This window comes from Capsicum annuum, chromosome 8 (genome assembly GCF_002878395.1).
Source record: "Capsicum annuum cultivar UCD-10X-F1 chromosome 8, UCD10Xv1.1, whole genome shotgun sequence".
Taxonomy (NCBI): Eukaryota; Viridiplantae; Streptophyta; class Magnoliopsida; order Solanales; family Solanaceae; genus Capsicum; species Capsicum annuum.
Genome location: NC_061118.1, coordinates 161,079,012 through 161,093,747, shown reverse-complemented (window position 1 = coordinate 161,093,747; position 14,736 = coordinate 161,079,012). Strand labels below are relative to the sequence as shown.

General features: G+C 35.2%; 2 protein-coding genes across 3 annotated transcripts; both read left to right on the top strand.

Annotated features, from left to right (window-relative positions):
- The first annotated feature begins 4,216 nt into the window (after positions 1-4,216).
- On the top strand, positions 4,217-9,708 carry LOC107840006 (actin-100). 2 transcript variants are annotated; one of them, XR_007043695.1, is made up of 8 exons: positions 4,373-4,530; positions 4,855-4,921; positions 5,265-5,658; positions 5,938-6,551; positions 6,688-6,862; positions 7,909-8,087; positions 8,201-8,400; positions 8,537-9,708. XR_007043695.1 is itself a non-coding variant. In XM_016683691.2 (5 exons), the coding sequence occupies exons 2-5, from the start codon at positions 4,865-4,867 to the stop codon at positions 6,751-6,753; spliced, it is 1,131 nt and encodes a 376-aa protein (XP_016539177.1). In that variant the 5' UTR covers positions 4,217-4,530; positions 4,855-4,864; the 3' UTR covers positions 6,754-7,074. The 2 variants fall into 2 exon arrangements, 1 of the variants encoding a protein (XP_016539177.1); XM_016683691.2 differs by lacking the exons at positions 7,909-8,087; positions 8,201-8,400; positions 8,537-9,708 and having other exon boundaries at positions 4,217-4,530; positions 6,688-7,074.
- LOC107840004 lies at positions 9,376-14,330 on the top strand. Its single transcript, XM_016683686.2, has 2 exons — positions 9,376-9,506; positions 12,931-14,330. Coding segments are annotated over exons 1-2 (1,179 nt in total). The 5' UTR covers positions 9,376-9,504; the 3' UTR covers positions 14,108-14,330.
- Positions 14,331-14,736: the final 406 nt, after the last annotated feature.

Here is a 14,736-nt window from a genome sequence, read left to right as displayed (position 1 = left end):
TCTCACAGATGAAAAACTTTCCAAGAAAAATTCTTCTAAACTTAATGAAAATTCATAAAATCAATTTTTGATTTTTCGATTTCATAATAATGGATCAATTTGATAAACTCGTAAGTAATTGGACTATTCTTCAAACATTTGTTTCAAAATTTAAAAGAATTTTCTATGGACAAACGGGTAGTTAGAAGTTAGGACATTATGTATTTAAATTTTGGCTGTTTTTTCCACCCAATACTGGAAGAAAATATATTTTAATTTCATTTCTTGAGAAAATAGGGTTTGGACGAGATGTTAGACTTTCACTTACCTATTAATCTATCTAAAATTCCCTGTTAAATAATACACAATAAATTTCCAGCCCCTTAAAGCAAGTTATTTGGTATTGTAGTATTTGAATTGTTAAATGCTAGTTCAGGAGACTTACTAGTTTACTTACAGATTATTGGAGATCCTCACAAAGCGAATGAATTCTATTTACTTACATATTAAATATCCTTTAGGATGCAGCGCGTCATTAAGTACCCTAATTGGTCATCTAATATGAAAAGCTCTCTTTCACTACACGCATAATTGTGTGTTTATTGATAAGGGTTAGGTTTAAAGAAGATGATAATAAATTAATGGATTAAAGAGCTAAATAGCATTTCTTATGAGTGAATCCGACCCAATAATACATGTATAATTGTCCTAATTAAAGTTTCTCTGCTACTGTTCACTCTTCGCACTTTTAGCACACAATGTAGGGATACATTTTATAAGAAAATAATCTCCTATGATCCCTTTCAAATTTAATAGAAAAAAAAATAATCTTTTCATATTTTTATGTATAAAAATAAGGGTAAACAACATAAATATCAACACTTTACTACCTAATTACTCTCTCTCCCGACTTTTATATTAATTACTTAATATCCCAGATATGATACATAAGTTTGGTCCTGATACATAATCGACAGATACATAACTACCAAACTAATTGACTATAAAAAAAGAAAATAATGATATGGAATTAAATGATAGAGCAATTAATGAGATTTTGATTGGGATATGTCTCTTGAATCCTTAAAAATTAGTAACAACTTCATAATTAAAATTTGAATCACCATAATTAACATCCTCCAATCATAATTCTCCCAAATGCTCTAAAATCAAAATATGCACAAAATACAAAACTAAATCAACAAAAAATGTCAGAAAAACTTATACGTACCTAATTCAAAACATATTGATGATGATACATAAGATACAACATGGAGTTTTAGATGAACTATAAATGCAATACATATGTATCAGTTGTACCCAATATTTTGAATATATTGGTTGCAAAATAATTCATAACAATTTTAAAATTTAGTATGTATCAGATATAATGATATATCTCTTAAAAATTGATGCGTATGTTGAATGTATCAGGTGTAAGCTAACCCAAATTACATGCAATTTCTTATTATGTATCATAAAATAATGCAATATGTTGTTAAAATCAGATATATGTACTCGGCATATTAATGTATCAGGTTTACAAGAACCAAAACACATATAAATATTAGTATGTATCAGAAAGCCGGTAATGTCTCTTATGTATCAGAAACCTTAGAACTATGTATCAAACTCAGTAAAGTGAATGTATCAGATATTAAAAGAGAACCTAAATCACATGTAAATTTTAGTATTTATTGGAAAGCATGCAATGTCTCAGTGCATTACACTTATGTATCGGATTCACTTCAAAACATGTAATTCATACCTTTGATAAATGGTTTCTTTTTGTTACTTGCTTTCTTTTCTACTTTGTAGATACAACAATAGACTTTATGACTATTACCATTAGCCTTCCATAATTTCTTCTTCATATTCGGATAAATTTGAAGAAAAAGGTTAATGGAAATTGTAAATTTGAAAATAAATTAGCACGATTGTTAATGGAGAATTTGAAAATTTGAAAAAAGTTAATTACGATTGTAAATTTGAAAACAAATTAACAAATTTGTAAAAAAAGCTATGAAAATAAATTAACCTCCAAACAAATTTGAGGAAAAAAGTTAATGGAGGTTGTAATTGTAAGTTGAAGTTTGAATACGTTGAAGTAGTGGATGATAAGTTGATAACACGATTGTAATTGTTGAATTGATAAATTTGTCAGATATTTTACGATAATTTTGGGCTAGTTTTAAGGAGCAGGAGGCACAAAAATAGGATGAGTTGCAATGTATCAGCAAATATTAGGGTTTTATGAGTTAGAAGGGATTTTTGTAATATATTTAATAAATTGGTATTTAAAGTAATATAGAAAAATTAAGGTGTTGAATTATATAATTTATGAGCAAGAGATAAAACAAAACTTAAGTTGGTAAACAGTTACAAACCAAATTTTCATTATACTTTTTTTTTTCTTATTAAGTTATATATCTTACATATATTCTCTGAAAAGTCTGGGTGTTATTTCGTTCGGAATGCTTTAACTAACTCAATAATATATTACTTATTTTATTAAATATCTCGCCTTAGATTAGAGTTGGGAAAAAAATAATAACATGTGATTATATTATTGGCCATACTTCCAAATTCATTTATTTTTTCAAGTGTATGTATGGAAAACCCATTCAACATTAATTTAACACTTAGACCATCAAATTTTACCAATTCTAAACTTGGACTCGATATATAAAATACTAATCACACATATAATCCTCATTACGTTTAATTTAATTCATCTCATGATCACGTCCCTCAATAAACATTGCAACTAATTTTAGGAAACTACTAAGACAACTTTTGATAAAAAGAAATGGTCTTGATGTAAAGAAAAATTCCTTTTACCAAAAATATTATGTATCCTCAAGATGAAATGATTAATCCATCTTACTATATTCCTCGATAACACGCTATTTTCAAAAAAATTTATTCTAATGCTATCCATCCCACCACGTTCCTCGGTGACCGCTAACTTTAGGAAACTAACCAAGACAACTTTTGATGCAAGGAAATGGACGGCTAGCAGGTAGACCAAGCCACCGGCCTAGGTTTAGAACCAAATAAGATTGACGTGGAATTTAGGAAAAAGCCACCTTAATATTCCAGACTGGATGTAGACATTTGTTTTTGGTTGGTTGGATTCCATTACATTACCCATCACCCACCCCTGAGGACCCATCTATTTCTTTTGTAAGAAATAAGAAAAGTTGTGCTTTCAAACTTTCACATCTGTTTTCTTTATTGTTTTTATATATATATTTGTATTCACACTTTAATTTGTTGTTGTTGTTCCTTTCTGATTAAAGTTGCTCAGTTGGCAATCTTTTACTTTGTTCTGGAATCTTCTACGGTGACCTGGACTGCTTAACATCCACCTCATTCATTTGAAAATTGAACTCTGGCGAAATCATATTGTTCATGCCCAAACATATACATTATTCTATACTTAAGAGGAATATACAGTATATAATTAAGAGGATACAATCAATCTACTCTTTCAGTAGTATTTTTTTAATATTTGAAATTTAATTTTAAAATATTAAATTAATCTAATATAATACAGCTCCAAAAATTAATCAAATTGATTACTGAAAAAAAGTATGCCAACTATTTTATGCAAGAGGGAGTAAATAAAAACAAAGCAACAAACTATAGCTATATTTATAATTTAGGGCAATGGGAGTAATGGAGAAAACTCTGTAGGGAGCGCCAACCCTCAAATGGAGTCCTATTCGACGCAAATTCAAATTAATCGGGATCCAATACAGATGTCGAGTATCGAATGAAAAAAAAAATAAAAAAATTCACAAGATAAAGCAAGGACAGGAAAAAGAATGAGAGATGCCAAGATTCGTTTGCCTGGCTTTTTGTCAGCAGCCAAAAACACACCACATTGTATTTTGGACCTCATTTCATTTTTATTTCAATTTCCTTTCATCAAAAAAATTCATAGGCTCATTTATCTTATATTTAATGTAAAGGAGTATTACAAAAAGAATTTTGAGATTATTTTAACCTACTCCATCTGACTCAAAATAATTGACATGCATAATAATGAATTAATAATTATTTTTTTTTAAATTTTATTCTTGGTAATAACTATTCAAAAATTAATAGGCAAGCAAAGAGACAAAAACTAAAAAAATAATAAGAAATCTATTACTCAAGTCACACTCTTAATTAATTTTTCTTTATGAGTCGTGTAATATATATATATATATATATATATGTCAATTATTTTAAGATAAATAAACATTATTCATTTTAAAATAATAAAATAACTAAAATAGTCTAATAAAATATTTCAACTTATCAAAATACTCCCTCCTTTTTGTTTTATGGTCCTTTTTTCTTAAATCAAAATATTGATCAATATTTTAATATATATTCCTTTTTTTTTTTAAAAGAAAAAATAAATAATCCCCCCACCGCTTTAAGTACCGAAAACCGCAAATATTTTCTTCTTCATCATTTTCAAGAAAACACACTCTTAATCAATCCCTCCACCTCTTCACTCTCTGCTCTCTCCTCAGCTTCTCACTAATCATCAAACAGGTACGTTTCATTTTCAGCAGCTTTTTTTCTTTTTGGGTATCTTATATCTATTACTACTATGCTTAAATTTTCTAGGAGACACTGAAGATCTGTAATTCAGTTGATGATACCAAGAAACAGCGTGTGTTTATTTGCAGGATGTACCTTTATGGTGATAAAATAGAATTGAATTTAAGTTACTATCTTAGTTGAAATTCTTGCTTCCCTACTTCTTCCTTGATCATGATATTTATTCCATATAATTAAAGATTGAGGTGTAGCTATCCATATAATATTACTTTCATCTTCTCTCACTATTTCTAACTTATTCCACCTTCTTGACAGGTTTTAAAAGATGGCAGATGAAGATATTCAACCCCTTGTCTGTGATAATGGAACAGGAATGGTTAAGGTTAGTTTGTTGTAGGACCTGAAATTTTCCTCTTTCAGATTCTATTTTATTCTATCAGAACTAGTCTGTTGGTTGTTTGTTTGCTGCGGCATGTAGATCTAATGGTCACAATGTTTTGGTCCATGATACAATCTTCTTGTCTGTCGATTTAGCAAACCGATTCCTTAAGCCACTCAGCCATCCCTCTGAGTTGTTAATTGGAATGGAATTAGAAGTTTGAACCGCGCTAAACTATGCACCCTTGTGTTTCATATCTTATATTCTGATCCTGATTATTGGGAAATTTGGTTATATTTGTAGTACTTCCATTGATTAATGGATCTTTTGGCCTATTTATCTGCAGGCTGGATTTGCTGGTGATGATGCACCAAGGGCTGTTTTTCCTAGTATTGTCGGTCGACCTAGACACACCGGTGTTATGGTAGGGATGGGTCAAAAGGATGCATATGTAGGTGATGAAGCTCAGTCAAAAAGGGGTATTCTCACCTTGAAGTATCCCATTGAGCATGGAATAGTTAGCAACTGGGACGATATGGAGAAGATTTGGCATCATACCTTTTACAATGAGTTGCGTGTTTCTCCTGAAGAGCACCCTGTGCTTCTCACTGAAGCACCCTTGAACCCCAAGGCAAATAGAGAGAAAATGACACAAATCATGTTTGAGACTTTCAATGTCCCTGCCATGTATGTTGCTATTCAGGCGGTGTTGTCTCTTTATGCCAGTGGCCGTACAACAGGTGCAACATCAGTCTTCCCGTCCTTTTACAACCAAAATTTTGATTAGTAGATTGATTGTTTAACAGTCAGCATCCATTGTGTTATTGTTTAAATAAATTTTTTAAATGATTCAGACACGGTGGATCTAGGCTCATTTCATCTTTTATTTTTTTTGTATGGTTCTGATTTTGTTTAATCTGTATCCTCTTTATGGAGATATTGCCTGTGATTGCCATATAATGCTATTCTTTGAATCCTCAAGTTATCCTTTCTAATTATGCTTTTGACCATCTCAACAGGTATTGTACTGGATTCCGGTGATGGTGTCAGTCATACAGTGCCAATTTATGAAGGTTATGCCCTTCCTCACGCAATTCTTCGGTTGGATCTAGCTGGGCGTGATCTTACTGATTGTCTGATGAAAATCCTGACTGAAAGAGGTTATTCATTCACCACTAGTGCTGAACGGGAAATTGTCCGCGATATGAAAGAAAAACTAGCATATGTTGCACTTGACTATGAGCAAGAGTTGGAGACTGCAAAGAGTAGCTCTGCTGTTGAAAAAAGCTATGAGTTACCAGATGGGCAGGTGATTACCATTGGAGCAGAGAGGTTCAGATGCCCAGAAGTCTTATTCCAGCCATCACTTGTAGGAATGGAAGCTGCTGGAATCCATGAAACAACTTACAATTCCATCATGAAGTGCGATGTAGATATCAGAAAGGATCTTTATGGCAACATTGTCCTCAGTGGTGGAACAACAATGTTTCCTGGTATTGCTGATCGTATGAGCAAGGAAATTACTGCTCTTGCTCCCAGCAGCATGAAAATCAAGGTGGTGGCGCCTCCTGAACGCAAGTACAGTGTCTGGATTGGAGGTTCTATCTTAGCTTCTCTCAGCACTTTCCAACAGGTAACGCATAACACAATACATGCAGCACAAACTGTTAGAATGCTTGCATCTCTCCTCATACTCTTGCATCTTAGAGCTGTATTCATTAAATTTTAGTTGGAATCTCTGCTGATTTTGTTTCTTTGAACTACTGCAGATGTGGATAACAAAGGGTGAATATGATGAATCCGGTCCTTCCATTGTTCACCGGAAATGCTTCTAAGTTGATCGACGAAAGAGTTCAATCTTCTCATTATCTGTGTCAACAGTTCGGATGGAGTTCTGAGCAGAACTATGTTAAAGTTGAATGTTTTGAGTTCATAAAGATGAAGGTTTATACTATGCTATAATAGGGTGTAAGCTTTTATATCGTATCCCGTCTTTCTTAATGTCATTTCAGTGTTAGTGTTACTACTGTTTAGGTGTTTAGAGGTGAGTTCTTTTCCTCCTTCCTTGTAATCTCCATGTATTTCTGGATTTTTGGATTGTTCTTTTTGTGTATATTTCTTATAATACTAAGTAATGTCAGTTCATGGCCTATAAATCTTTGTATATTACTTCAGCATATATCCTTGCCACAAGAGATGAGAGGATAGTAGTGGCGGAATCAGAATTTTCACCAAGGGGATTTAAAATGTAGAGAAGTTTACATGCGTAGAAGTCAGAGAGGATTCAATATCTGACCACGTAGATATAGGGTAATTTTCCGGTGATCAACCCCCTACACCCCTTAGCTCTGTTTCTGCTGATACAATGTCATTTGGTTGGCCGCACAATGAAATATAATACCGGCGTATGTATCATAAGGAAAAATCTGTTGAAGTTAAAAAAACTTTTTATGCTTCGGATATGAAACCATAAAAAATTTATACTCCATACTGTATTATGAATATATAACTCATGCAATAATCACTTTTTTGAAAACAATAAAACAAAAAACACTTGTATCACTTTTCATTCTTTGCTCTTTATTTTTCCTTTTTTGGTAGCTATTTTAGCATTTAAATAATGCTAAATCGCGGTAGAAAGTTCCACATTGAGGTAATTAGCTTTCTATTAAAGACAATTTCATACTCAAGACTTGAACTCAAGTAGTTGTAGGATTGACTAATTAGAATTTGCAATAAAAAGTCCTGGGGGTAAAAACTTTCAGATTCAAAACTCGAATTCAAGAACTCTATTACTATTACTTGTCAGTAAGCAATCTTCCCCATTTTTTTTTAGAAGGATTAATCAAATTCCCAGAAGGAGCATGGGCCAAAATTTTGAAGCTTTATTTTACCAAATTCAGAGGGTTGGGTTGGCAACTTTTGGGTGTTCAGTTCCACCCAAAGATGTTTCAGTAGTGATGAATAAGCTGCTGATATTTTATTTGCAGCGTTGATGGAGGAGGATGTGTGTTCCACTTGCTCAATCATTCCATATCTTCCTTCCTTTTACTTTATTTCCACAAATATGAAAAAGACAGCTTCTGCAGTGTTCACTCAATTCAAAAAAAGGCTCAATTTTTTCATTCAAAATCATCATACAAAATGGTGGGGCTGCCATATTCTTGGGGTAATCTTTTTGTTTCTTAGTGGGGTTATCCTTTTCTTGAAAATCAATAAACCTCTGATGTTAATCTGTAAGGTTTGCGAAGTATACTGATACTGTTGGTTTTTCGATTTCAGCTCACTGCTATGGTTTAAACAGGGCCACGAAAATGATCAATTATGCACAGTATTGTGAAGATCCTGCTTTTTTTTTCTTTTTCTGGGGCTTAAAATGGTTACTCCGAAGGGGAGCCTTGGAGTAACTGGTAAAGTTGCTGCCATGTGAACAGGAGGTCACGGGTTCAAGCCTTGGAAATAGTCTTTGGCAGAAATGCAAGGTAAGGCTGCGTTCAATATACCCTTGTGGTGGGCTCTTACCCGGACCCTGCACATAACGGGAGCTTTATTGCACCGGGCTGTCCTTTTTTTTTCCAAAATGGTTATTCCAAGATACTGAAAGGTAACTTATTTCAGGGAATATTTCCACTAGTGTATCAACTAGGGCTAGGCATTGGAGAAATATGCAAGTAATGATGAGAAATTAGGGGTCTGGGAGAAAATTCTTAGTCATAATGGATGTGGAGAGACGAATGGGAGTTGATACGTTAGCTATGTTACACCACTTGTGGGATTACTATGGGTATGTTGTTGTCGTTGTATTTCGAGGCAAATTAATAGTTCTTGTGACATGGCATGGCAACAGATAAGACGATGAGACTTCTAGTTTCGTCTGTTTCATTATTTGGGGAGGATGTTGTTAGGATTTAAGCTGTAATGGAATCAAGCAGTCTCTAAATTTATCAAAGAAATCAAATTAGGAGACTGTTTCATACGCCATGTCTTAGATTGTAACAGATGTGAAACACTTGGTGTCTAACTGATATGCTTGGGAGAGATATTTCTTGTGAAGTTGCTGAACATACGCCTTTTTGGACTTGACCAAGCTTTCTGATAAATCCATGCAAATATTTTGAGCTCAAAACAGTTGTTTCACCAGGAAATATTTTCCTATCTAAATAGGAATGGATTGTACATATCCCGTGTATTGACTCTTCAATGGTTTGTGTGGTTGGCTTGTGGCATTGTATTTGATCTTCCTGTAGCCAGGAGCAGTAGTCCTCATGACCTCAAAAGTTGCTGGGCTGGACGGTCAAAAGCAATGCACCAGATATAGTCATCCACTAGATAAAGATTCTAATACTTCATTGTTGTCCTAAAAAAGGAAGGAACAAACAGAAGCTTGAATTTATGACCCTGCCGGCCTTAAACTAGAGAAAACGTGCTCATTATCCAGTGGAGAAGCAGCAATGTGACTGTGAAAGCCAGGCAGACTGTATTTGGATGTCTGAAGGTTGAGACAGGAACGTTAGTGCATGAGACTTGAACAATAAGTTCCGACATTAGAAGCTGGTCTACAAGAAGTCGATACACATTCAAGTGAAATGTCAGTGAGCTGGCCCCTTTCATTCAGATGCCTTATATATGCTTCCGTCTTCATTATCTCCCTTTGCTTTGGATATGAACGGAAGTAGATTTTTTATCTAATTGATTGCCAGTTACTTTTCAAGTTAATGGTTTGTTAAGACAAAATTGAGAAGCTGTAAAATTTACAAGATAATAACTAAGTCCGCCAGAAAACTTTTAAATGGGTTTTTGGTTACTATTATTTGAATAACTGTCCATCATTTTCACTACTGCAACCTAAACTCACTACCTATGCCTCTCGTTCTCTTTCCTCCCCTCTGATTAATTTCCTTTTTATTTTAGCTGATTGAGATGGACAAGATGAGGGAGGCGAGATTGAGATGGTTTGGACATGTGATGAAACGTGGTTCAGATGCTCTAGTGAGGAGGTGCGAGAAGTTGGATATAGTAGGTACGAAGAAGGGTAGAGGTAGGTCGAAGAAGTATTGGGGTGAGGTGATTAGACAGGACTTGACACATATTCAGGTTACCGACGACATGACCTTAGATAGGGGGGTGTGGAGGACCCGTATTAGAGTAGAAGGTTAGTTAGGTAGGAGTGTTGTCGTGCACATAGTATGGTAGCTTAGGGTTTAGCCGTATATATCTATCATTGTTGTTGTTCATTGTGTTCCGATTATCACACTTTTTTGGTGGTTGATTGTTGTTTTTCTGTTGCTGATTAGTTATGATATTTTTTTCACTATTTTCCTCTTCTTTGTACCTGGATTTGCTACACTTGAGCCGAGGGTCTTCCGGAAAAAACCTCTCTACCTCCCCAAGGGTCTTCACGGTAAGGTCTGCATACACTTTACCCTCCCCAGACCTTACTTGTGGGATTTTACTGGTATGTTGTTGTTTTAGCTATTAGTTTCTCTATGATCTGCCCTTTTTGGGCATTGCAAGATTTCCTGTTCATTCCCCACAGGACATTGTACACACTATTCAATGAATCAGTAGAGGACTAGTAGCTCCTTCTATGTTAGAAGTTTGGTCCATGTCCCCCTGTAACTTTGTGTACCTTTGTATAGATATTGTAGGGGTCAAGACGAACCCCCCGCACCAAGGCTCACGACCTTTGCCGATGGCTTAATTTTGAAAAAAAAAATTAGAGGCACTCCAAGAAATAAAACATAGGAGACATAAATGGTAAGCAGGACAAGAAATAAGTTAAATAATTATAGGGATCACGAACTTCTTGAGGGAACATTACTCAATTACTGAACTACACCAGTCCCTGTGGTGCATCCTGTTGATAACATTCTAGTTTTAGTACAATGGTTAAAGTTCCTGATTGAGATGTCATCACTTGGGTGATGGTAGTAGCCACTACAGCAACAGAAAGAAATTGTTTTTGAAGTGACGCCCCACCTCCCACCATCTGATTGGGGGTGGAAGTAGCTGAGAGTTTAACCTCTCTTTTTCACACACACACACGTGCATATTTGATGGTTGAAACCTTTTCCTCATCTTACACCTCATATCTCTGACAAAGTTGTTTATACATTTGTACCTGTATCTTCTAGTTTGTTGTGAATCTTAATCATGTTCAGATAAATTTGGGAAATAAAAGTTGAGAAAGGTAAATTAAGAAATGAAAGTTCTTCTGTAGACATACAGAAAGAGATATACGGGAGAAGCAAAAGGAAAGATGAACAGCTATTGAAAGCAGCAGCTTATATACTACTTGTCGCCTCTACTAAATTTATCAAAGGGTGTGTGTAAGATTGATATTCTATGTTCCAAATTTAGCATTTGACTTTGTGGGAACTTTAAGTTGAGAACAGGTTTATCCTAAGTTGCTCGGACTCTCAGAAAATGTTACCACATCCATGTCGGAACTTCCAAAAATGCACTAGTTTTGAAGGATCCGACACGCATTCCATGACATTTTTGAAGAGTCCGAGCAACATAGGTTTTATCCACTTGGTTGTGAGATGATGTAAATGTACTCAGCCTGAAATCATTCACCAGACAATGTTGTTGGGTTTCGAGGTTATCTATTTTATTTATTTATTTATTTTAAAAAATAACTCTTTAGGGAGAGAATCTTGGGTTGAGGGGGATTAAGGCTTACATATTGTCCTTAATCGGTTTTTAAAAAAATTCCCAGAGTGTATATGGCATTTACTTTTTCAAAATTGCTATGCTTCTTATTTGAACTCATAACCCACACTCTCATTTATTGGATTAAGTGAGTGAAGTGTCAAAGCATTGTCAGTCACTTAAAACCACCTGTTGCTTCTGTCATCCAGTTGTCGTCAGCAACGGGCCTCGTTATAAGAACCTCATTTCTATTGTCAGTCACTTAAAACCACCTGTTGCTTCTGTCATCCAGTTGTCATCAGCAATGGGCCTCGTTATACAAACCTCATTTCTATATAAGTTCTCTTCTTCCTAGGCGATCAAAACAAGGTGTTTCACGAAGCGCTCGGTAGTTGCTTAATGTATGTGCCTCTTCCTTAGAAGTAATCACGATCTTATATTTAAAGGCTTCAAAGATTTACTTTCTATTTCTTAGTAAATTTAGCTTTTTTGCTTTGTATCTGGATTGGTATGATGTGCTTAATCAATTCTTTCCCATTCTTGTTAGTTCTTCATAACTAGGAATGTTGCTTGTAGTTTTATTGTTTCAATCGAAATACCCGTGAGTTTTTCTTTTGTAAGTTAATCCTAGGATTAAAGTTATATGAACTTTGTGCTCTACGTCTCCTAGCCTCAGTACCCCATTTTCTAGTTGCAGATCAAGTAAAATCGAGAATTGATTTTTTTGCATATTTTGTTATGCATGAACTTAATCCTGAGAACTTGTATATCCATTCTTAGACGAATGAACAAAATCCCATGTTTTTTATTGACTTACTTTATTAATGGTACCTGTTTCTCCTTCCTTATCAATAGTAGTAGCATTATTCTTGTATTTCCTTTCCCTTTGATTCATGTTACTACATGTTGTTTCTTGTGCTTTGGTTGTCGCGTTATTTGGTTCTTGATACTGTTCCTTTTGCTCTGAAATGCTATGTAATGCTTCCCTTATGATTTACTATGTCCTCTTTGATTCTGCATTTTTCTTTTCTTTTTTTTTTTGGTAAACAGCATTTTTCTTTTCTATTGGCTTTGATATGCGTTTTTGAGCCAAGGGTCACAGCCTCTGTACCTCCACGAGGTAGGGGTAAGGTCTGTTTAAGTTTACCCTCCCGAAACCCCACCTGTGGGATCACACTGGTTATGTTGTTGTCGTACTTTCTTAGAGTGATGATTCATATAGCCGACCCCAACTTGCTTGGGATTGAGGTGCAGTTGTTGTTTACTTTCTTATGTTGCTGCTCAACTAATGTGAAACATATGTTCTTTCTGTTGCTTTTAATGACTTCAGAATTAAGTGGACAGCTCAATTTGTTCAGGTCAATGCAAGTTAATCACCAACTAGCTGGTCACCCTAACCAGGCTCCAGTGGTTCTTATGCAGCATGCTCCACAAGTGATGTCCCTCGGTATAAGCAACATGGAACACATTGCCCAAGAAATGCAGTTGCTTGATACTTTCAGATTCCACAGAGTTGAGATGCCTGAAGCGTATCATGAGGGTTTGAATGATGTAAGAGAAGTCTCTGGACATACTGAAGAGAAGCAGCCAGTGTATCAGCGTATGAAATGGACAGATGACATGGTTAAGCTTTTGATTACTGCTCTTTCTTACATTGTAGAAGATCCTTTGTGCCGTGGGGTTTTCGTCAAGAAGGGTAAATGGAGGGCCATTTCCTGTGTTATGGCTGAAAGAGGTCATCATGTGTCACCTCAGCAATGTGAGGATAAGTTTAATGATCTGAACAAAAAGTTCAGGAGACTAAATCAGGTACTTGGGAGAGGCACTGCATGTGATGTCGTGGAGAACCCTGTGCTTCTAGAAATGATGGACCTATCTTACGAATTGAAAGAGGAAGTGAACAAGATTTTAGGGAGCAGACAATTGTTCTATGAAGAAATGTGCTCATTCAACAACCGGAATAGATTATTCCTTCCCCATGATCAGGAAGTTCAGCAGTCTGTGTATTTGGCTGTGAGAGGTAACTACAAGTATGAACTTGGAAGCATGTCCCAGGATCTGCCTTTGAAGAGGAAGATAAGAGGAGAAGAAAGAGTTTCAAATATGGCCTGTGCATCTCTGGACTGTACCACTATGGTAGATCCGTGTTTGGTGCAGGATATGCCTGCAAAGAGGAAAGTAGGAGGAGAAGGAAGACATTTGAATATGTCCCATTTATCTCTGAACGATGCCACTGCATCAAATCCAGATCCAAATGTGCTTCATCCTAATAGCAATGGGATTCACTTTTCTATGAATAATGAGGAGAAAGAAGTACAGGATGAGCACATCCTCCCCTGCTTACAAAAATTGGAAGAACAAAAGCGACAGATTCAGGCCCAAATTCTGCAGTTGGAGAGGCAGAGGTTCAAGTTCATGAGTTGCTGCAGTGATGAAGACAGGGAGCTACAAGAGATGATGCTGGATAATGAAGTGATCAAGCTTGAGAATGAGCAATTGATGCTTGAACTCAAGCGTGGTGGAGCCAGCGTTTAGACTGAATCATGTACCTGTGTTGCAGTGTATGTGGTCTGTACTTTTCTGTCTTGAAGCACCTTTTCTTAAACTTTCAATGAGTATTTTCTTTTCTTGTTCATGTTTTCTGTCTGTTGGTGTAAGATGTGCAAACTTTCAATCTCGTCTCGTTCGGCCTTAAGAATGTACCATTACTCTGTTGGCACTAACTCCGGCTACTTTATTTTGATGAGTTTGATACCGTCCATTTCGTTTCCTGTTTCTACCTATATATATAAATGATAACTGGAGACTCCTTACCCTCTGTGAATTTGTAAAAGGTTGGTTGAGTTATCACAGCCTTTATCAGGAGGCACTTTTGCTGCATCTACAGCTTAATCTTAATTGAACTGATGATGGAATATTACCAAGACGAAAAAAGGATTGCCTTTTAGTTCTGGCATCTAGTTGTTGTTTTTTTCAATCTTACTAAATGCTGATTGTGATGCTTGAGTGGAACTTTGTATTACATTTCAGAAAATTACTGGTGGTATAGTTTCTCTAATACTCTGAGGTTCTATAATTATTATTTGAATCTCAACTTCGACGAGTAAGATTAATATCTGTATTATTGTGTATTGGATGTTGAAACTAATAGGTAGTTGAGGATT